At 42.4% G+C, this 24,882-nt stretch overlaps 1 protein-coding gene across 10 annotated transcripts in view; it reads right to left on the bottom strand.

Annotated features, from left to right (window-relative positions):
* Nucleotides 1-13,345: 13,345 nt before the first annotated feature.
* The window catches only part of Tead1 (TEA domain family member 1 (SV40 transcriptional enhancer factor)), a 174,714-nt gene continuing 163,177 nt past the window's right edge, over nucleotides 13,346-24,882 (bottom strand). For all 10 annotated transcript variants that reach the window (XM_013511983.1, XM_013511981.1, XM_013511974.1 and 7 more), the window contains one exon: nucleotides 13,346-20,878. In XM_013511983.1, coding sequence (XP_013367437.1) covers nucleotides 20,765-20,878 — 114 coding nt within the window. In that variant the 3' untranslated portion in view covers nucleotides 13,346-20,764. The remainder of the gene's footprint in view (nucleotides 20,879-24,882) is intronic.

The raw sequence follows: 24,882 nt of genomic DNA, 5'->3' as shown, positions 1-24,882 counted from the left end.
CTTGGCTTCTAAGACTAAGTTTTTTTTTTAAAACGATGTTATAAAATTTGAATGGAAAGTCAAAGGACCTAAAAATAGCTAAAACAAGTTAAAGAAAGAACAAAGTTGGAGGACTTAAGCTACCTGAATTCAAAACTTACCATCAAAATACAGTAACTACAATGGAATGTTATTAGCATAAGGGTAGGCATATAAATCAATGGAACAGGATAGAAGATTTCTTTTTTTTTGAGACAGTGTCTTGTTAAATTGTTCAGATTGGCCTCAAACTCGCAGTAATCCTCCTGTGTCAGCCTCCGAAGTGCTAGGATTACAGGTGTGCACCACCACACCTGGCCAGAATAGAAAGGTTAAAGATAGAAATCTGGTCAGTTGATTTTCAACAAAGGTACCAAAGTAACTTAAAGGAGAAATGACAGTCTTTTCAACAAATGGTGCTAAAACAGCTGGAAATGGATATACACACATGCATATCTTCTACGTAAACATGTATAAAACATATATATATTTGCTCTCTAATTATATAATATGCACATTCATTCCCTATTTCATACCATGTACAAAAGTTTAAATGCATATAGTCCTAAATTTAAGAACTTAAACTGTCAGCCTTCTAGAGGAAATCACAAAATAGCTTCCTGGCACTGGATGGGGCAATTATTTCATTTTATATCAGATTTTAAAAAGATAAAATTATACTCCATCAAGATTAAAAGCTTTGGCTCTTCAAACGGCAGAGCTAAGAAAATGAAAAGACAAGCCACAGATTGGGAGAAACTACTGGCAAAATATCTATCTGAGAAAAGGGCTCTGTCCAGATTCCATAAAGAACTCTTGAAACTCAATAATAAAAAGAAATAAATCAGGAAGAATGGGCAAGAGATCTAACAGTCACTTCATGAAAGAAAACATCAGAATAACAACAAAGCACATTAAAAATACTCAGCCTTAGGAGGTCATCAAGGAAGTTCAAATTAGAAGCACAATGAGATACAATTGCACATCCTCTAGATGCTAAATTAAAAAGAGCTCCAGTTCCAAGAAACTCTCATTCATTGCTGGAAACAGTGCAAACCTGTACAACCAGGTTGGAGAACAACGCAACTATAAGATACACTTACCAATGGCTCGATAATCCTCTTCCTGTAGAGATGGAAGCATATGTTCTTGCAGAGTTCTGGTGGTTGCAGCAGTCCTGTTTGTTACAGTCCAAGTTTGGGGACAGCTCAAGTGTCCACAAACTGAACAGAGTGGTTCATCCCTGCTATAGGAAGCCACTCAGGATCAACAGGAATGAACTACCCTCATCTGAATGATTACGGTTGAATCTCAGACACATTTTGTTCAATAAAATGAGTCAGTTACACTATATGGCTTGATTTATATGAAATTCTAAGAAAGGCTGTAATACAGGAACAGAAAGCAGATCAATGCTTGCCTGAGGCTAGGAGTCAGGGGAGAAAACTGACTGTAAAGGGATAGGGGCAGCCTTCATGGGAGATGAACATGTTCTATGTTTTGATTGTGGTGATGTTTACACAACTGTATGTAATTGCCCCCCCGCAAACTCACCAAATGGTATAGGTCAAAGAAGTGAATTTTACTGTATTGTAAATTATACTTCAGTAAAGCTGGATTTAAAAGTAAACAACAGCATCATCACAGTCAAAGGGGTGTTGCTCATGGTTGCAGGGCATTGGATTTTGTTATGGTTTGGATCTAGAATATACCCTGGAAGTGTCATATGTTTAGAGGTGGGGGCTTCTGAGAAGTGATTGGAATGTGGGGGCACTGAACTCATCAGTGGATGACTCCACTGGTGAGTTTATAGCTGAAAGTGCGGGTAGGAAGTAAGGCCTGGTTGGAAGAGGGAGCAGATCACTGAGGGCATGACCTTGAAGGATGTATCTCCCTCTCTAACTCCTCCCTTCTCTCTTTGCTTCCTGATGTCACGAGGGGAGCAGTTTTCCATTGCCAGGTCCTTCTACCATGATGTTTCTGCATTGGAGCCAGCTGACCATGAACTAAACACCCTGAAGCTGTAAGCCAAATTAAACCTCTCTTCAAGTTGCAGGTGTCAGGTATTTTGTCCCAGTGATCCGAAAGCAACTAATTTGCTTTCTAATGCAAATTTGCTTTTTATGCAACTAAATCCATATTTTCCATGCCCTTTAAATTCATATCATGGCCCATTATATCACTAAATTATAATTTATTTTTTAATTCTATCATTGAACATTTGCATTGCTTCTACTTTTTCCTTTTGTGTTTGAATTAAAGGGAGCTGTGACATTCTTGAACAAATACCTTTAACACTTTTGTATTTCTTATAAACATATGTTTTGTTGGGTTGTAAATTATAGAAAATTTATTCATCTTTCTTAAAGTAATGCAAGATAATTTTCTAAAGTGGTTGTACCCAGGCCCATATCCACCAGCATGTGTGGAAGTTCATTGCCCCACATCCAAGCCCATAACTGGTATTTTCAGACTAAAACTTCAAATCTGCTAGACATATACCATTGTATTTCTTAACTTACATTTTTCTGATTACTAATGTTGCTGGTATATTTTCAGTTTATTTTAGTTTCTTTTTTAGGAGAAATGATTTTTTTTGTTTTTTGGGTTTGTTTTTTGTTTTGTTTTTGTTTTTGTTTTTGTTTTTTGTCTTTTTTTGAGACAGGGTCTCACTCTGCAGTTCAGGCTGGCCTTGAGCTCACTTTGTATCCCAGGCTGGTCTCGAACTCACAACTATCCTCCTGCCTCAGCTTCCTGAGTGCTGTGATTACAGGCGTGCAGCACCACGCCTGGCTAGGAGAAATAATTATTGAAGTCTCCCACCATTTTTGTTGTTATTTTGCTTTGTGGTGTTAGGGATCAAAACCTACCTCATTCATGGTAGGAAAGTACTCTACCACTGAGTTATATACCCCAAGGCCATCTTTATTTTTAATAGGTTTTTTCATTTACTGACTAATGATGATTTTTGTGTATTGCTGATATTTATCCCTTGTTATATGTATCACAAATATCTTTTCATTTGTAGTTGTTCTTTTCACTATCTTTATAGTGTCATCAATTAACAGACTCAATTAATCAGTCTTTTTCCTTTTGATTTGTCTTTGTATCTCATTTTCTTATTTTAAAGAGAAAAGAACAAAAACAAAATAACAAAAACAAAGACAAAAACAGAACAACACAAAAACAATAGAAATGATACAGAATTTCAAAAAGAGATGATAGGAAATTAACAATGGTTGTTGTATTACATATTGTTATCTTCAAAGTAGTTGCTCAGATTACCAGATATAGGCATGCAAGACTGATCAAACAAACATTAACTGTTCCTCTCAATAAACCATTAGAAATGAGTAGTATAATTGTCTTAGCTATCTTGTGCATATATATGTACATATTTTTTTCATTTCCTTTTTTCTTTCTTTTCTCCTTTCCCTCATCCCAGTATTCCAGTTTTTCTTTCCTTTTGAGCAGTTTCTTTCCCTTTCTTTCTGAACTGTTCAGATTTTATTTACTCTTTCAGGTTCTTATTTACTCTTTCAGGTTCTTAGATTTTATTTACTCTTTCAGGTTCTTACACTAGGGAGACAATATGGTATTTCCACATGCAGGTCTGATTTATTTCACTTATGAAAGTATGGTATGGTCTCTAGGTGCATCCATTTACTTATAAAATCATCGAGTTTATCTTTCTTTATAGCGGAGTAATACTCCATTATATAAAACTACCACATCTTTTTTATCCATTCCTCAATGTATCTCATTTTTAGCTTAAATTATATTTAATTTTTTGAGCAGAGTCCTACTTTGTAGTCCAGTCTCATTATGAATTCATTATGCAGTCCTTGAACTGTCAGCAATCCTCCTTCCTCGGCCTCTCAAGTGCTGGGACCATAGGCAGGCACCACCACACCCAGCAGTTTTGCCTTTCTTATGTACATGTATCGCTTACCTGGAATTACTTTAGGGGCATGGTGTAAGGTCAAGGTCCATTTTCACTTTTCCTACTGCCATTTATCAGATAGTCTATCCCACATCAACCATGCCATTCCTGTCATGACTCAAGACTGAATAGATATGTAGATCTCTTTTCTCATCTCCCTGTTCTACTCTGTTGGTTAATTTGCCTAATTCTGCACTGTTATCATGCTGTCTTATTTACAAGGGTTATGATAAATAGTGATGCCTCCATGGCGCTGGTGCCCCATATCAGCCAAGGCAGGATTGTAACAGAGCCCACACTAGCTGTGTGAACATGAGAAAGGCAGGGTATGAACTGTTCCTAGTAGAAAGCCGTTAATTACTAAATGGGGTAAAAGCAGACTCAAAGGAATCCAGAAGTAGCAGAGAAAAGAAGGCAGCTACTCCCTCTGGTTGCAAAGGACTTAGAACCTTAGAAGAATGCCACTCCTTCTCCATTAGAGGCTAAGATCTGTAACTCTCATGAAAGGAGGAGCAGGCAGCCTGCCCTTCAGGGCACGGGACAGAGCTGATGTGCAGAAATGTCCCCCACTGCTATAGGGTGTGGGTGGAGAGGAATTGGTCTGCAGAAATCACTCTCCTGGTGGGGAGGGAGACCTGTCTGAATGCACAGTCTGAGCTGCCATGGAAGTAGCCAAGGGGAGCTGTGCAGAAGTGCTCCCAGATGGGGATGGGTTCACCTGAGGACACAGCTGTTCATGAGGGCTCCTGGGCTGAACAATAAGGAAGACTGAGCTTGTCTTAGGTACTTTTTAATCACTGAGACACAGTACCTGACACCCACAACTCAAAGGAGGAAAGGTTTATTTTGGCTCACAGTTTATAGAGGTTTCAATCCATAATCAGCTGGCTCCAAGGCAGGGTGGCATATGGCAGAGGGGCATCGCAGAAAAGGAATCTCCCATGACACGGTAGCAAAAAGCAGATCAGGAATCCACAGAAGAGGTGGGCTTGGTGCCCTTCCAGCTCACACTCACAGTGACCCACCTCTTCCCAGCAGGCTTTACCTCCCCACAACACACCCAGCTATAAACCCATCAGGGGACTAACCCAGTGATAAGTGACACACACCATGGTCCAGTCACCTCCTCAAAGCCCCACTGTGAGTGCACGAGGCTTGGAGGGGACATCTAGATATAAATCTCAGCAGAGCCCCAGGAAAGAAATGCTTCCCTATTACACACCTCTGCCTTACACTGTAACCCTGGCACTCTCAATCAACAGAGATTAACACTGCAGCAGCGGCGAAAGAGAAACTATTTCTAGGGGATAGCTCCCAGGGAAACAAAACAGGACGAGGAACAGTATGTCTGAAACTGAGAGAAAATTGGTAACTGCCATGTTCTCCTAACTCATTGCTATTCTTCCAGAGTTATTTTTGGTTCCTTGCATCCCCATGTACACAGGTGAAGGGATGTGAAAGGAAAGTACTGGATTTGTACTTAGATTGCATTTCATCTATAGGTTTATTAGCTGGAACTTATGACTTTATTGGTTCTTTCAGGTCAGGAGTGTGTATATCTCTCCACTGATTTTCGTCTTTAAAGTTTTCAGTAACAATTTAGACTTCTCTCCATAAAGCTTTCATGCAGCTTGCTTTAGAGTTATACTTCAGCACTTCATATTTTAAAGCAAATGCTACTACTTAAAATATTATTTTACCATTATTAAAAAGTTTTATTTTGTTATATTATTTTGTAACCACAACATGCTAGACTTCTTGTCAGTTCTAGTAATTAATATACCTGTAAAATTTTTGGATTTCTATATATGCAAGTTTCTCTTCTCAGAGCAATGACAGATTGGATTCCCACCCTCATGCTTTTTTTTCTCTTGCTTCACCTCACTGTCCAAAGCCTCACTTTGTTGGGATGTGTGTGGTAAACATAGGTATCCTTACTTCATTCCCAACACCAAAAGTAATCCATTCACTGTTCTATTGATTTTGTTTTGAAGGATATCCTTTACCACTTCAGAAAGTTGTTTTCTACTTCTAATTTACTAAGAAGTTTTTAAAAATCATAAATAGATGTCGTTTAGCTGCCCTGAAACAGCATTTTATTTCTGAGAGGTCCAAACTCAAGGTGCCTGAAAATTTTTCTGATGAGAACAAACTTCCTGGTTTTCAGATGCTTCCTGCTTACTGAATCCTTGTGTGGTGGAGACAGCAGAGCCCTGGTCTCTTCTCATAGAGGTATTAATCCTATTATGGGGGCTCTGCCCCATGACTTCCTCTAACATTAATCATCTCTGTAAGGCCCCAGTTCCATATACCATCACACTGGGGATTAGAGCTCCAACACACACATTTGGGGTAAGGGGATACACATTTAGCTTATAGCAGACATTGACTTTTATCAGGTGTGTCTATCTTCATCTGTTGAAGTGATCTATGATGTTTTCCATCAGTTTGTGTGAATCACACTGGCTGATTTTCTAATGGTAAACCAACCTTGCATTCCCAGGACGAGCCCCATTCTATCATCATGTGTTATGTTTTATGTATATTGTTTTGCTTAAATTGCTCATATTTTGTCAATTTTATACTCATGAGCGAAAATGGCCTATCACACTTGGCAATCCTCCCGCCTCGGCCTCCCAAGTGCTGGGATTACAGGCATGCACCACCACACCTGGCTTAGAAATAAATTTTGGGCAACTTCTCAGATACCCTTATTTACCTCCTTTTTTCCTTCCCTTGGCCAACACCCCACACATGCTAGAATTCCCCTCCACTTTCAGACTTTCATGAAACACCACGTCACAGGACATCAGAATTCCCAAATAGCTGCTAAGGCTGGGTGAGTCAATATAGAGTGGAGGTCAGGTGGCAGCCACATCCTCTGCGATGAACGTGGCCCAGTGATAATTTGGAGGTGGAAATTACCCAACAGGTAAATTTCTCTTGCTTCTCCCTCCCATAGATCCCTCCAAGATATTGTCCTCCTTGCAGCCTTTCCAGAAAGGCCCACATGCAAAGAATCACACATGCTGAGTTGACCTAATAGAAGCTGAAGAGCCCTAATTTGAAAATCCAAAGCCAAAAATACTATCAAACTCCTTTGGTGCTGACATGAGGCTACAAGGGGAGAATCCCACACTTGACCTCGTGAGACAGGTCACAGTCACACTGCAGGTGCACTAGAAATATCATATAAAGCTGCTTCAGGTTGTAAGTGTAAATTGTATATGACGCATAAATGGATTTCATGTTTAGACTTAGGTCCCAAGCTCTTTCACTGCCTTACTAAAAGACCCCAAAGGTAGCCTGCTCCCACCCTCACTGCATGAGGCTTTGGGGGGACATCCAGACACAAACCATAACATTTGCCAAGACAGGTCCAGTACCTTGGCTTCATTTACCTATTAATCAAGCAATGGTAGATTTAGCAGATCTTGGGGGAGGCAAGCATTTTGTTTTAAATCAGCATGCACTTAATAAAACTGTCTTATAAGAGAATGACACAAATCAAAATAATCCATCTCAGTTACTGGTGAAACAAGCAAATACCAAGAAATATGTAGAAATTGTATAAAAATATATCCATGTTATGCATGTGTACACTATATCTGTCAATTTTCAAATTCATGTTTTTAATTACATAGAAGCGACATGAAAACCATATACTTACAAATTAAGCAAATCTCAATTTATTTTAAAGGACTGCTAGAATACTTTTGGGGGCTGCTTTTGTGGGCTTTTAGGCAGGTTTATGTTAAGAATCAAGAGCAAAGAGTGCAGCAGAATGATTCAAAATGCTGTGAATTTGCCCAGCAAAGAAGTTCCAGTAAAGCTGTGGACTGCAAAGGCAGAGCCGGGGAGATCTTGATTACTGAGAAGGAACAAAACAATAGAAAAGATGGCCTGAGGGCATCACAAAAAGCAGCAAGTCTTCACCCTTTGCAGCCTCAAAATTGCAAAAGTGGAAGATTTTGCTTTGATAAGAAAGCTACAGAGCACCATGTTCCAGAATGGCAAGGGCCTTACCATGTTCCAGAACGGCAGTAGCCTGGAGAATTTGTTCCTTGGAATCAGATTCAGAGTGCTCAGAGTGTCAGGCACTCAACCCACAGAAGGGAAAGACAGTTTAAGCCTGGCTACTACTCCAGCTGGCAGCAGACCTTGGCATCATCCACATGACACTTCTTTTAGCCACATGCAGAATTCAAGAGTTGTGGGGTTAGCAAGGCTTCCACTCCAATTTCAGATGGCCTGGGAGGCCAGGCAGTGTGCCCGAGAGGGCAATGTTTGCAGCCCTAAGGGTGAAGCAAAAGATGCAGTGAAAACCCCGAAGTTTGGAAAAGCTGGGAAAGTGGGTCATGTAAGGAAACCTGCCAGGAGGGAGCAAAGCCAGCCCAAGAGAGAAGTTGTGGAAGCTACAACCACCAGAAGTGCCATAGGGGTGGAGACACCCAAGCCCTATGGAGTTCACAATTTGCCAGGTTGTATTGGATGCTGCACATGGAGCTACAGGACTTAATGTTTGCCCTGCTAGATTTTGGACTTGTTTTTGTCCCATTTCTTTGCATGCCCCAGTTTGTAACTTTTGGAATGAAAATGTTTATCTTGTCCCATTGAATGTTGTGTTTAACTTTCTTTTGTACAGGAGCTCACAGTTACTTTCTTACATCTTGGAGGGGACTTGGGACTTGGACTTTCCAGCAGTGTTGAGACTGTTAAGACTTTGGCAACTCTTGGAGATGGACTAAATGCCTTTTGCATAAAGGAATGTGCATGAATCTTTGAGGGGTCAGGGGTAGAATTTATGGGTTGTGTCTGAATGTCACCCTAAAGCCTCATACTGTCATGGGGGGGTGGGCTTTTCAGAGGCAGCTCAATCTGGAGTTTGTGATTGGTTCATTGTCTAGTGCTGGGATTGTGGGTGTGAGTGCTACACTCACCCTAGAGTGAGTAGAGTTCATACAGTATAAGGGAGGAAGAGGCTTGTCTCTCCCCTTTTGCTCTCATTGCTTTTGCTGTCTTCTGCCACCATGAACTGTTACCCTTCTGCCATATGCCACCCTGCCTTGGATCCAGCCAATTACAGACTGAAACCTTTACAAACTGTAAATAAACCTTTTCCCCTTCAACTTTGGGCATTGGGTATTTTGTCTCAGCAATGAGAGAAAAATAACAAAGACAGCAAAGTATTGAGGCAGGGTCAGAAAGTTTATCAAGGCAGTGCTCATGGGATGGATTGATAATTTAAGGCAGGAGCACTCACTACCTGAGCATGTGCCCCAGAAGTCTGTAATGAGCGCACTGGTGATTGGGCAACGGTACTGCTGAGAAACTCAGAGGTGGCTTGCAGGCCAGGGTGGATGGTGAGAGATATTCATGTTGGTTTTCCTTCAGCAAACAGATGATAAGGTTCTGGAAAAGCAGAAGCCAGGTGGCAGCACTTAGCTGTCAGAGGCAAAGGGGTAGATACAACAGACCCCAAGGAGCACAGCCCCACAGTGTCTGTGGAGACGGCTACCCAGACCATGGGAAGGCAAGGACAAGACAGAAGGTGTTATGGTTTAGATCTAGAATGTACTCCCAAAGCCTCATGTGTTCAGAGGTAGGGATTTTGGAAGGTGACTGGATAACAGTAGCACTATAGCTGACTTGCTTGATGTTAGAATGTGGGGCCTGGCTGGAGGTGGGCCACCGGGGCTATAACCTGGAAAGGTGAATCTCCCTCCCAGGTTCCTCCCTTCTCTCTCAGCTTCCCGCCTTCAAGCCAGCCAGCTATGGACTGAAACCTCTAAAACCATGGGCCAATATAAACCTTTTCTCCTTTAAGTTGTGGACAAGCATTGGGCATTGTCTCGGTGACAAGGAAAAGGACTGAGCCAGATTTCGGTGCTAGGAAAGCGGGGCCATTGCTGTGAATATACAAAACCATGTGGTTCGGGAGCCTTCGGAACTGGTTCATAAGAGAAGTCTGGAAAGGTTTGAGATGCAAGCTAGAGAAAACCTGGAATGCTGAATACTGAGCTTAAAGGGAGATTATGGTCAGAGCTCAGAAGGGCAAAAGGTGGACAGAAATGCAGACAGTAAAGGCCAAGGTCATAAGGTTTCAGTTGGGAACAAGAACTCCCTTGGCGGCTGTCACCAGACAGGGTCCTAGGAGGTTCCCACAGTAGCAGTGAGGAGCCTACCCACATCCAATGTGCAATACAAGCAGCAAGCTTGCTGCCTGCTGTCACAGAAAGAGAATTTTGAAGGTGAATCAGAAAGAGACACAAAGGGATTTGGCAGAATTTTAAAAGTGAGCATGAAGTACCAGCACAGGTATTCGGAGAAATGAGACACATAATAGTTTGGGGCTGGGACATTTTTAATTATGAAAGGGGACCCAGCTACTGCTTCAGCTGGTGGCAATTTGGTGTCATTCATTGTAAGCCCCTCTAAGTCTCATGGTGCTGGTTTTGTGGGCATGCAAATGCAAGAGTTGTGGGGTCAGGGAGGTCCCTGTGAGGTCCCACCCAGATGTCAGATTTCAGGGCAGGCAGTGTGCCCCTGAGTTGGCAATGCATGAAGCTGTGAGACTAAAGCCAGCAGTGCTATGGAGGCCCCAGGAGGTTGGAGGTATCAGGTACATGGGATATCTGCTAACGAAAGGTGTTGGCAGTGAGCAGAGTGCCCCAAGAAAGAGTACATGAGGGGTGCAACCAGTAATGTTCCAGGGGTAGGGTTGCCCAAGTCCCTTTGAGCTCACATCTCACCACAACCAGCCTGTGTACTGGACACAGGGACATAGGGTTTAATGTTTGTCCTATTGGGTTTTGATCTTGCTTCCAATTCCTTTCTATCCTTGTGTTTCTCCCTTCTGGAATGGGAATATCTGAAATATTTAATTTTCTTTGTGATTTTTACAGGGACTCATAGCTTAAGAGTTTCCTTGAGCTTCAGAGACTTTGGACTTGGACTTCTCAGCAATGGTGGAGCTGTTAAGACTTTGGTGACTCTGAGAGACTAAATTCATTTTGTACAGTGAGATGAGTGTAAGTCTTCTGGGGGATCAGGGGTAGAATGTTACAGTTTATATCTAGAATGTCTCCCAAAGCCTCATGTGTTCAGAATTAGGTGGGGATTTTGGAAGGTGACTGGATCATGGTGGTGCTGTAACTGACTTGTTTGGAAGTAGGGTCTGGATGGAGCTGGGTGACTGGGGTCATAACCTGGAAACGTTTATCTCCCCTCTCCCTTCTCTGCTTCCTGCTGTCACAGGATGAACAGCTACCCTCTGTGTAGACCCTTCCTCTATGACCTTCCTGCTGTGGAGTTAGCCAATTATGGACTGAGACCTCTAAAGCTTATGAACAAAAATGGGCCTCTCCTTTAAGTTATAGGTATTGGGTACTGTGTCTCAGTGAATAGGCAAGTTACTAGGACAGGTGAGCAGCTGTCAGGGGTGTGTTTTAATCATAAAACATCAAAATTGGGTGAGAAGGCACCAGGAATGAAAAATCACTATTCCACACCCATCCTTTCCAGACCTAAGCCTGTTCTCAGAGTGGTTGTGTTGTTCCAGTAAAACTTTATTCACAGAAACAGTGGGTCAGATGTGGCCCATATACCACAGTATCCTGCTGTGACTTTGGGCAGGCCAATTTTTATAAAAATTCCATATGTACTTGAAAATGAAAGTATAGCCTACTTTGTGTCTGGTAAGTTAGAACAGCACATTATACGGCTCATACCCTCTATATTATACCTTTTTTGGATGGGAAGTTTGCTTTACCTGTAACAATGAGTTCAGGTGCTTAAAAACCTCCCAGTATGGTAAAGAATTTGTCCAATTTTGCTTTATATAATTTGAAGCTACGTTATTAGGTACATACAAGTTTATTATCTTTCTCATATCATCTTTTCTTTTTTTTGAGACAGGGTCTCACTATGCAATTCAGGCTGGCCTTGAGCTCACTTTGAAGCCCAGACTCATTTCAACTTGCAATGATCCTCCTGCCTCAGCCTCCCAAGTGCTGGGATTATAGGTGTGAGCCATCACGCCTGGCCTCTCATGTCATTTTGAAGTAATCCTCATTATCTCTAGCAGTTAGATCTTTGCCTTGAGGTACATTACTTTGAGATAATGTACTTACATTAGCTCTCTTTTGATATTTGATTTACTAGCATAAAGTTTTCATTTATTTTCAATCTTTCTGTGCCTTAACTTTTAGCTGGCTCTTTATCAATTGCACAGGGCACAAATTCTAATTTTCAGCTTCTTGGAAGCCAAAACAAATGGGAGACTATTTACTGAAAGACACAGTCAATCCACCAGAAGCCTATCTCCCTAGAGAAGAGCAATCCCCCTTTTCCCAAGAGTATATGCCTGGCATGTAACAGGCCCTCAGCCAAATGTACCAGTTCTCCTCTAGCTGCTCAGAGTCACCCACTGACAATAGTGCCCATCTGAAAAGATGTTTATCTGTAAGGCAAGCGCATGTTAGTTCTCTGTTCATGCTCTCCTCTAGGGCTTCTTGGGATTTCAAGCAGATCTTATTTCAAAGAAAAAGGGAGAACCTCTGCGGTCTGGTTCTCAAACTAAGGATCCCAGGGTACACTTGGTCTCGCTGTCACAAGTCCAAGGTCAGTATGATTTAAGAAAGTTCTTTCTCCCTTAGCCTTGTGCTGCTTCACAGTACATGCACAGCCAAAATACAGCACCCCAGAGTCCAGGTTAAAGGGTCTGGGTGACCTCATTTAAGGCTCTACCACTGAGTCCTAACTTCTGGATGAGTTGCTTTCTGGAGCCTCAGTTTGGAGGCAGTAATGTCCCTGGGGCTACGGTGACAAAGGGCACAATGTGTACTGTGTGCCAACACCATGGGCACAGCACTCAGCACACAGGGGACAGTGAATTGATGGCGTGCATGCGCAGGCAGTGGATCACAAACTCTTCAGAGTGTGAGGACAAGGGCCAGAAGGCCACAGCACCACAGATCCTAAGTACTTGCCAGGCAGGATCATGCTATTTACCTCTTAATCCCTACCCTGTGCTCTGCCCTTGGCTCCTGTATGTGCCCTGCAAACCGGGTTAAAACCAAATACCCTGTTGTTGGGTCTGTGTGCTTTTTGCCCAAAGATTCTGTTGTGCTACACGGGATGTAGCTTCTCAGGGTGCATCAAGGGTCCGTATGAGCTGTTCTGAGAAGTTTCTGGTGCTACAGAGAGACAGAAAGTCTTGAGGGACTACCTTGTAGCTGATTTAATACAGTTAGATATAATGTCTAATCTAATTACTGCACGGGGCTTGGTGGACACGATCAAATGGATCAAGGTGTTGACTCTTTAACTTTCCTGCGTGTCACTCCCTGAACAAAAGCATGTTTCATTCTCAGCAACACACACTTTTGCAGATAAAAAAGGTGACCCACACTTTCATTTTCTTTATTTTTCATTGATACCGTATGAATACAAAGTTTCTAGAAAGCTACAAAATGTCTACCACTTTTATCAAGAAGGCATCAAAATGTGTCACTTTGCAAAGACATGAAAACACCTGCAGGAACTGACACAAAAATAGCATTTTTAGAGTGATGAAATAATTGCACTTAACTGTCATGGATATTAAAGTTATCACACATATGTACCGCGAAAGCTAGAATACATATTTTTTTTTACAAAGCACTTTATAAAAAAATTCTCTGCACACAAACCCTATAATTTTCATATAACTATCATACTAAAGATAAATTCACTTTAAAGCCAACACTTAGAACATTTTTAAACAAAAGGTACCAGTACCTAAACACAAACGTTAACAGATACAAGAATACTGTACTGCCAAAAGGTTTAACCAAATGCCTTTTGAACATTTCTGCAAATAGGTTAAGGAAACGTGTGAATTTGCCCACCCTACCCCCATCTCACCCATCAACCCCAGAGGAACCTATTTCCCAAAGGCAGGTTCCACAGCGTAGTCCCAGCAGCAGTACAATATCAAAGGAACCACTGACCAGATGACAGCTTACATCACAAGCCCATTCTACACACGAGACAGACATACAGACTGTGAGAATCCATTAAGTCATTTAGAATGCGAACAAACACACGTGGCAAAAACCAATTTACACAAAATTGGAGCATATTAAAGAAGTAAAGGCTGTTCAGGTTTTTTAAACGTTACAAAAATTTTTTTGTCATTTTTTAGGCACGTACTGTTTTTGTTTTTACTTGGTTTTTTTCCTTGTCTGCAATTGTAAGCCTACTTTAAAAAAAAAGGCATACAGAAGTAAATCTTACAAGGAGGTCACAGGGAGATAGATGCACATTTTTTTAAAAGTACAGTTAACATATAATTTACACAGTGAAAACTAATCACAGAAAATGATTAATGCAAAAAATGAAAAAAATCAGGGACTGATTTCCAATTGATTGATGCCTAGATTCTGTCCGCTCTCCTAGAGCAGGGGACAACAGAGCCAACTCATCCTGGAAGGCAGATGAGGGTCAACCAGAACATAGTGCAATCTAATGAATTCTGATCCCCCCAGCGACGAACAGGAGGGAGCGTAAATGCCGTTTCCGATATTAAAATGACATAGTGTGGCGTACAAGTGACTCAATGCAGATTCACAGAGTAAAACAAGTTACAGCTTAGCAAGTAGGACAATAAATACAAACATTTCATCTTATTCAAGGGTGCATGACTTCAGTGAAACTACCTTTGCAATGCATACATTTTAAACACAAAACCTTCATTGTTAAAGATATAAGCAAAGAGTCTATGAGAGAAAACTATCTTCAAACAAAAACACAGTAACAGCTCAAAACAGGAGCAGGAAAAAACACATTTGACTAATTTCTTCCAAGTTGTGGTACAGAGTCCCGATGGGGAGAAGCTGCGAATGGAGGCAGCTAACTCGCACTTGTGTACGGTAATTTTCCTTTTCATTTCAGTGTTCATTTACAGAACTTTTATAAGAACTCACAACTTGGGGTAGAACTGCACAGCCTAAAGAGGCGACAGACACCGGGAGAGACACACAGACAATGTATTAAGAGAGGCTAACTTTCAAAGTTGTCTGATGTTACTTTTGAATCAATATTAGCAGGAAAAAAAAAAAAATCACTTTTTTCCTGGCTTCTTTTTGGCTGGTGTTTTTTGTTTAGTTTTTAGGGTTTTTTGTTTTTTTTTTTTTTTGCCTCGTCCTTTTCATTCCTCTTCCTCACCTCTACCAATTTTCCCAATTTAGACAAGGCTTGGGTAAAAGCCGACACACACTGAACAGCTGCCCCGTTCCAGGGCTGGAACATTCTTTGCAAAGGCCGAATTGTGAGTGGTGCTCTTTGGAAGTCTCTCATAGCACGTTCATGTACAACACTCAAAGTCAACGTTTTTGCCCTCAGAAGGACACTTCAATTGTGATGACCCTAACACATTTTTTGTTCTGCACTGTCTTCTCAGTTTGAGGGTTCCAACCTTCCCAATGGTCCCATCGCGTGAACCAGGTAAGTGCGCGCTGTCATGTGAGTGGGAACGGGCGTCTCCAGAGAGACTCAGCAGACACAAGGAGAAGGCGAAAGCGGTCCCATCTGTCCACTGGCCGAGATTCTGCTGTCTGTGCGGAAATTCCTTCACAGGGATGCAGGGCCGGGTGACGATCAGAAACGACGCGCCGGGTGGTCGGCACACACAGCACAACAGTTCGGGGTCGCGCCTGCTGTGGTGTGCTGTGGGTGAGTGCAGGTGGGGTCCCCACTGGTGGACAGAGCTGCAGCAGGCAGCCTGCGTTGCACTCTTGTGAATAGAGCCCTGTGGCTGGTTACTCATCCCGGTACACCAAAGGCATTACGGTGATCTCAAAATATTTTTGGTCTCTCTACAAATTATCATTATTATGGCAGCACTTTTCTAAGCTGGAATCTCAAACCAAAGGCACTTTCATGCTAGAGTGCAGAAGATTCACAAATAGCTAAGTATTTGGTCAGGAATTCAAAAGGCCACAATGAAAGTACAATTTACTTTTCATAGTAAACTACAGAGTTGCAACCTTTTGTTTTGGTATAGACAATGGAGAGTGTGGTCAAAGAACTGACTTGAATTCAGTTTCAGATTTTAGATCAAGTCACCAGTTTCCAATGGAACCGAGAAAAATGGGCTTAAGGAACAGAATAACGAAAACAAGTTTTTCTTGTCCGGTTTCGAAGATTGGGCCAATTTGTGCGCAGACAATGAGATAGTTGTGAGAGAAGGCTGGCGGCACGACCAAGGTATGACTAAGGCACTGCTTACTGAACGCTTTGGCAGCTCTGAATTGAAAACGTCCTTAAAAAGTAACAGTAGTAAGAGAAACGCTTCCAGCTTACAAAAGGGCTCACAGCTCTGAGGCAGCCTCTTGCACTGCAGAACCTACAAGCAATGTCTCCGAGATTTAAGGCTTTTCAGAAATGATGCGTGCAGGGCTTTGCCACAGAAACATCAACATAAAGAAATAAGCAATGCAGACATCCCCCTAGTGTCACAGGCGTGAACACCGACAGACAGAATGAGCTCTACCCTTTGTTAGGACACGTGTAGTGTACCAGAGCATATACAAAAGTATACAAATTATATGTACCTGGTTTGTAAAACTGACTGTCCTCTCACGTGATTTAAATAATTTATGGTTGTACAAAAACAACAGCTAAAGCCACCACAGTATTGAAACCTATAGAAGCTTTGGGTTTAAAAGTCACGTGGGGACTTTTAACACCAAGTGCTCAGATCAGGGGCTGGTTTTAGACAGGACTTTGCTGCTGGGATGCTCAGCAAATAGAAATTGGACTCAGAGACTGTGGCAGGTGAAATGTCCTCTTCAGAGGAAGCGAAAAGGCTCATCAGTGTTTCCTCCTGCCTGTGGATGCCTCGGAGACCAGGGCTGGCAGGGACACATTACAGGGCAGCAGGTGACACTGGGCTGCTGCACCGCCCCCTTGTCTGACCAACCCTCTCCACTCCTCCTTGGGATCATGTAAGCATAAAGCACCGAAGAAGAATGGCCTCTGCAGGAAGAGGCCGAGGATTAAAGAGGCAGAGCCCTGAAGAGTGCTCATCTTGATTGTCACCACCCAGCGGGATGACTTGGGCAAGTCATCCCATGTCCCCTCTGGGCACCAACCTTCTCGCCCACAAGATGAAGGAGAACAACCTGTGCTCTCTTTTAGCTCAGGAAAGAAAAAAGCTATAAACCCTTTTCTGGAACAGATCTTCCCTCTCTCCATCCTAGAGGTGAAAAGAAAGTGTTCTGGAGGTTGCAGTAAATTCTACAAACAGTACTCACAGGAAGGCAGAAATGTAGAAGCACCCCAGAGTAGTCAACTGAAGCGATGGAAGGTTTGATGAGGACACCCATGAGCTTATGACAATGAAAATTACTGGATCTGAAAGTCAAATCAGAAATGCTCTTTAAACGGGCGTTAGTTGATAGGGATGATAGTGACTGGCTGGTTTTTAACTTCACCAGAGATGAGCAAAAGAATACTTGTAGGTTGAGAGACTGCTAGGAAAGAGAAGTTTTGAAACAGGAACACAGTGTCATCTGATTAATATTAACATTCCCAGCTGCCTCTTGAGGACCTCAAACAAGATTCCCAGTAGACAGCTTTAGCAGGGCAAAATAAAAGGGAAAACCACCACCAATGTGCTAATACGACCCTAAGATTCAGAGGAGTCACTTAAGACTGGGAGTGCTGTTGAGCCCCACAGGACATGGGGTAATGTCTGGGGACACTGTGGCCTGTGACATCTGGGGGGAGGAGGAACTGCTGGGTAGAGGCCAGGAATATCAGCAGCTCTCCTACAATGCTCGGGACAGCCTGACACAGCAAGGGACTATCTGGTACAAAATGTCAAATAGTGTTGAGGTGGAAAAACCCTGGTCTCAGGACGCCCGGACACTTGGGATTTTACACATGTTCTGAAGTCTTGGTTGTTCCTTAGATCACTTACTGCGATGGAAATAAATGCCAACAGAAGAGAGCTCTGCTCACCAGCTCCTCCCTCTAGAAAACGGCCTTCAAACTCCACCGTGAGAATGCAAGCTATTCCTGCAAATGTGGCAGTGAGGGGCCTTAGGATGAGAGCACCCAGAGAGGAGGAGTGGTTGGGTCTTTGCACAGGTGTCCTTGTTTAGGAAGCTTTTAAGACAAAAAGAGAAGGAACAACCATACAGGACAAAGACAGACTCGAACTAGGGGTGAGGACACAAATCCTACCCAAGGGTCTGATTTGGGAGAGACCAAGAAAAGCTAGCCCAAGAATTTGGGCTAACTAGACCAGTGGCTAATAAAAGGAACACATATTTCCTGGAGAAATCCTTATGAGAACTTAAAACCTTACAGATGTTTTAAAAGCCAAAAGTAATCTTCAGTGTCATTCACGCAAACTCCTAAAACTCAACTGCAAGGGCACTGAAAGGAGGATGTGGGCAATGAGGCCAGGAATGAACAGTCATCCTCTAGCTGGCCTTCCCGGGTCCCTGCCTCTTTTGTGCTTTGGCAGGTAAACCCCAAAAGCCCTCCTAGTAGCACAGAAGAGCCCCATTCCCAGTGGAACTCAAGCCAGGCATCTCCTCCCTGAAGTTAGCTACATGGGCTCATCTGCACCAGCTTCTAAGTCCTGGTCTTAGAAGAATGAGGGTTCCCTTGATGAAAGACGCAGGGAATAGAAGTCAAAGAAACACCCCTAAGAGGTGTGTTCATCAGAAGTTACGGTCAAGCTCAGGACTGCAGAAGATGCGTAAGTGCTTGGGCTGAAGACCACACTGAAGAGTGGGACACTGGGGCAATTCTCCAAAGTCCAGATTGGAACAGGGAACAAAGGCAGTCTTGTTTTAGGGGCAGAGGAACACTGCCCTGCTGGTTTATTAACAGACTTGAATTCCAAATGAGAAAGTCTGCACATCCTGCTCTGTTCTTCCCAGTGACTAGGCAGGGTAAGGGAGAGGCCAGGCTTAGTCCAGCGCTGTGCTGTTTGCCATGGGCCAGCTACGTGGTCACACTCATGACTACAAGATCTGAACAAAGGACAAGCGAGGCCAGGGCAGGTGGTGGCCAAGGGAGGGCGATGTGTAAGTTACTTGGATGTAGTAGAACTATGTTTTTATCTTCTAGCCTTGGTGAAAAAAATCTTAAATTCTTTACAACTTACAAAGCGTATTTCATGTTCTACTGTGTTCAGAAATCACCTAACAGTTATAAAAACACCATTTTCCTCTGGAAAGTTGAGGGGTAGAGTCCCCTCTGCTCTCCCACAGTGAAGCACTTATGGAAATAACCCAAGACATGGTGGTCACATGAAACCAACTTGCCTGGGCAATACTTTGGAATATCTGGACTGGAAACTTGAATCTCTCCTGGAAAGAGACTGAGCCTGTTTGAAAAGGTCAGAGAGAAGGAGCTGGGCCTCTTAAACCTAAGTCAAACAAGTGCCACTGTCACCTGTTGAGAGATGTGAAGGAATTGGATGTCCTTAGAGAGAATCTAGCTAAGTCAATAGATACAGACTGGGAAACAATACTTGTCAGCACCTTACAAACTGAGCAACACCAAATGGATGTTCAACAGAGTGTTGAGTAACCACGTATGTGTGTAAGTGTGCATATGCAGTGAGCATGCTCACACACGCACACAGCTATAGTCACTGCAGGTTCCTATGTATATTGGGTCACTAGAGAGGAACGATTTATCCACAGGCTGGTGAGGATGCTTGCAATTTTCTGGAGAGCAGAGACGCTAAACCTGATGAGCCTTTTTTTATTTGTTTGGTTGAGGAAATTTTCTCCCAGCCACAGGATTCTCTATACTTTGCAGCTCACAGTGCAGTATTCATGCCAATTTAAAATTTTGCTATTAAATTTCAAATATTTACTCATCTTAATAAAAATTTTGGTTGTCCATATAAAATATAACTGCACACAAGACTATAAACATTTTAAGTTTAGATTTTTCAGTATTTATCTACTTATTGCAAAAGAGCCATTTTTTTCATTAAATAATCAATCATCACATTAGTACAATACAATTTTACATTTTTAAATATACTATATACGTTAAGGATAAAGGGTAAAATTTTCTTCCTTTGTAATATCTGTTCAAGAGTTTAATGGATTAGGAGATTAGTTTTAACCTTGAGGAAAAAAGTACAAATTTGTCTCATTAGGGTATTTCTACCAAGCATTTCTTAAGGCTATAGTTTAACATTTGGTTTCAAAAAGAAAGAAAGATTTCATTTAAAAAATAATTTAGTGAATTACATTCTTTCATAACTTCCACCCTAATTAGTTACAAAGATAAGTCTAAAGATTCTTAGTTTTGTGTACTAATTTACATTTATATTTAAAGATTAATTTTACTTGTATCTTAAAACAAGAATTTTATGTTGGAAAAAGAAGAACTAAATACATTTGTATAAAGGCAGTGAATGTCCCATGGCCAATGCTCTGTCTTAATATTTTCTACCACAATAAGGAGGTCTCCGCAGAGCGAGACGGGTTATTAAGGTTCACCTTTCCCGAGGAATTGTGGGCTGCAGATCTGAAGAACACATAGAAACATCTCGATTTCTCTTTTTACAACTGTACCAGAACTTCACAGCTACAATGATAATATGAACACATGAAAAAAATGACTTCACTCAAACAGGATTTAGAAAAGTCGGGGTGACCTCGGGGCCAGGGCACCACCTGTGTGGTGAGGTTTACAGTCAGTCGTTCGATAATGGAGAGTGTGTGTGTGCACGTATGTGTGTATATATATACAGATATCTATATATATAAATAACCACGTTCAGTCCTTTACAAGCCTGTAAATATGATGTTGTGCTCCATGTTCACTATTTGAAACTTCAAATACACAGGCCATGCAGAGCAGAGTTTCTTGTGTATCCCTGTTTGTTACCACCTGTTTGGAAAAAAAGAAAAAGGTACAGGTATATAACACCACATACATGAAGTCAGTGCACTTGTGCCCCAAGGAATGTGATTTAGGTGGACAGCAGCAGTCGTAAATCTGATCTGGTGGATTACATATCTGTAACACACATGGCAAGCTTCAGGTGTCACTTGAACCACCTAAGCATGATACCGTACGGCAGTCGGACCTCACAGACAAGGCCTCACCCACCTTGTTTGAGCCCAAGAGGCAACACAAGCAGGATGGCTTGTGTGTTTGGTTTTTTAAAAGCAGATTTCCTTACAACCACTGGGATTCTCAACAATTCTGTCCCAGAGGGTAATCATGAATCCTATGCTATTTCCTACCTTACTGTTTTTATTTTTAATTGGCAGATAAGAATAGTAGAAATTTATGGGATACAATGTGGTATTATGATACATGTACATATTGAGGAATGGTTAAGTCAAGCTAATTAACACACTCATCGCCTCATGTAATTTTTTTGTGAAATCATTTAAGACTTCGTTTCACTATAGCCAATGACAGACATGAGCTCTGTGGGTCTGTTGCTCACCACAGTATTAACCAGCAGTACTCGGACTCAGCAAAATATCTGCTGTGTAGAGAATGATAGTACAGCTAGGATGAGACCAGTGACCATTCTTTCCAGGAACACAGGCTTTACCTCCCCTATTGATCTGCTGCCTGTCTCGAGTCATTTCTCTCCTTCTCTTCCTCTCCTCCTCCCCCCAGGGCCCAGGGCTTCACCTTCACTCAGACCTTGAGCTCCCTAGCCCATGTCACTGAGGTTCCTGCTGCCTCCTGCCCTCCTCTTTCTCAGGTCCCTGTGGCATCCTCAGAAGGAACGTTCTTGTAAAAGTAAATAGAACCAAATATCCCCACCCAAAATGCTTCCAGTGATACTTCCTGTGTTTGAAAGCATTTTGAATCTGAAAGCCTAGTCTTGCTTGTCCAGATTTAATTTTCCCCTAATACATTAGGCTGCTTCACCCATGTGAAGCTGTCCTTGCCCTGAAGGCACCTAAGTTTATGGTCTCTAGCTAAAGTTCTGATTTTCAATGTACTTGTGAGATTTTTTTTTTTTTTTTAATATCCATTTCATCTAGTGGACTATAAATTCCTGAAGAACTGAGACCATATTTCCCAATAACTAGTTTAGTGTGGCAGACATAGTCACTTAATAAATATTTGCTGAATGAATGGAAATTCACGTAATAGCCAACATATACCAAGTACTTACTATGCATCTATGGGCTATTAAATGCTTCCCACATATTGTCTCTTAGGACACCATAACTCTATGAGTGCCTGCTGTTATTATTCCCTTGGGACAGAGAAGGAACTGCTGGGTTAATTTGCTTGTGGTTAATTAGCTTACTGGTGCCTATTTACTGGCAGATCTCCCACAACTGTTCCTTCCTCAAGAAGCCTTTTCCAACCCCCAGAAGAAGGTCGAATCCTATTACCCACAGGCTCTTGGTTGGCACTGAGTCCCTCTGCCAGTGGCCAGCTAGAGTTTGAGTTCTCATCCACTGCGTGACACTATGATGAATGCCTGCCTTCCTCCTCAGACCCCAGGGTGACTGCCCTACTGGTCCAGTTCCCCCACAGCACCCCCGAACAGCTGACACTTAAGGACAGCTGGTAAGTCTGAAAAACGCATGTTTATCCATCAAGGTACCATCCTTTCAGCATCCTGTGCTTCCACGGTGCCTGCTTCCCAGGCACACCACGGCCACCACTGCCCGGTATCTCAATGGCTTCCCACCTGCCCTCTCGCCCTGTCAGGCCATGAGTTACTAGGTTCTGAGCTGCGTTTTATTTGAACTGTTTCCCAGCATCTAATCCTATTTCCTTGGATTGGAGAATTGAATGAATTAAGCATTCTCAGTGGCCACCGCTGAGGGGGAGAATGCAGATATGAGCATCTTTTTTATAAACAGAGGCAGGAATTGGGTTCTGAAGACCTTAAATGACTTACCCAAGGTCACGAGGTTGAGTTGGGTCTGAAGCCCAAGTCTTCCAATTTCATGATCATAAAAGATCCTAGAAAGTCTTTTTTTTTTTCACTTCAAGTCCTAATCTGTATCTGTCACTGGCTCTGTGACCCTGGGGAGGCCTAACACTTTTTACCCATAAAAATGGTCTCACAGTTTTGCATGGAGAATTTCAGAACATAATATTTGTCCAAGATTGATAAGGCACAGACCTGAAACCTCTATCTTCTTACAAACTAGCTAGAAAACAGTTCTATATTTGGCTTTGTGATTGAGATTTCAAAGGAGAAATTTAAAAAAAATTTTTTTTAATCAGCCTGTAGGTCTGAACCTTACCTCAAAAGACAATAGAGCTGGGCATAGAGCTATATGCACACCCATACCAGTAGTCCCAGCACTCAAGAGGCTGAGACAGGGGAATTACCTCAAGGAGACCAGCCTGGGATACACAGTAAATTCAAAGCCAGCCTGAACTACCAAGTGAGACCAGGACAAGAAAACCAAGACAGCAGAAATACTTGGTCCACTGTTCAACTGCTGGCTCTGCTCTATTCAGTCATCACTAAGATGGTTAGATGGTTTTATTTTCATAATCCAGGAGTGCTGGCTTAATTTCAGATTTTCTAAGGCTACATCATTTCTAGGGGATATTTATTGACACTTCTTAATCCCTCATATCAAAGAAATGTGTTTAACTGCTCAATGACTCATTCTGAAGTTAACCTAACTCCATGAGATCCCTGGACAGCTATGCTGCTTTGAAGTCAAGTGTGTCCCATGACAGTTACCTGGGCTTTGTGGCAAACAAGTGCTCTGACATTTCCTGGTCGTATTTATCCCAGCTGAGATCCTGGAGGCTGAGTGTCAGGGACTGGGGTTATCACCTTCCTTAATGTGCAGAACACAGGGCTGGTTTTTAGCAACAGCTAAGACTTCCTCCAAGGGAGGTGAGTAGCTGTGCACTAAGCACTAAGAAAGCATCAGATAATGCCTGGGGCTGTTTAAAGGCCACAGCAGGCTGCCCACTTTTACCTGCTCACCAGCATTCTAGGGTGCTGCTGCCCAGTTCTTAAGTAGCAGCAGAGAGCACTGCTGCAACTAGCCCCTGCCCTGCCAGCACCCATGCTGTGGACTACTCTGCTTTCACCAAAAGACCATTAGACACAGGACACTCATAGTAATTAAAGAGCGGGTATTCTATGGGCTGGGGATTTAGCTCAGCGGCACAGCACCTGCCTGGCAAGCGCAAGGTTGTGAGTTTGATTCCTGGTACCGGAAAAAACCAAAAAAACAACAACAAAGAAAAAGTGGGTATTCTAGAACTTCCCCTGCACTGCTAGTTCCTAAATTTTAGAGGCACAAGGGCACCTTTGAGGCTCCACTGACATTCTCTACCTAGAATAAATGAAATGTCCATGCCAAAATGATGTTTGCGAGGGCAGGCCAATCGTGTGTCTGTGAGCCCTGGGACACCCCGAGGCTCCTCTGCCAGCTGCCTGTCACCCTGGCTCGAAGTCCTGGCTACATGCCACAACTACCTGAAAAGCTTTGGAGACAGACAAAAACGGGATGTGGGGCCCTAGCCTTAGATCTTTAAAACCTCCCAGGAGAATCTAATATACAAAAGGTCTTAATTTTTAAATCTGATCTATGTAACTGGTATAGGGGAGTTAGCTCCATGCAAGTTCTTCTTACATACTAAGTTATTTTGTGAGCTGAACAACCACCGTTTGAAATTGCCTAGTGTGAGGGGAACTCACACCAGGAAAACAGGCAAAACGTAAAGGTATAAAATAGGTTTTTGGAATTGGGTGGGGAGCTTGTTTTTCGTTTTGTTTTTTTTTTTTTTTTTTTTTTTGATGTGGTTTTTCGCTAGTACGTGCACCCTTGATTTCACTTTGTGAGCTGAACAACCACCGTTTGAAATTGCCTAGTGTGAGGGGAACTCACACCAGGAAAACAGGCAAAACGTAAAGGTATAAAATAGGTTTT

This window comes from Chinchilla lanigera, unplaced genomic scaffold (assembly GCF_000276665.1).
Source record: "Chinchilla lanigera isolate Chin_1 unplaced genomic scaffold, ChiLan1.0 scaffold00013, whole genome shotgun sequence".
In the NCBI taxonomy this organism is placed as follows: domain Eukaryota; kingdom Metazoa; phylum Chordata; class Mammalia; order Rodentia; family Chinchillidae; genus Chinchilla; species Chinchilla lanigera.
The sequence above is the reverse complement of the archived record's forward strand: the minus strand, read 5'-3'. Positions and strand labels throughout refer to the sequence as shown.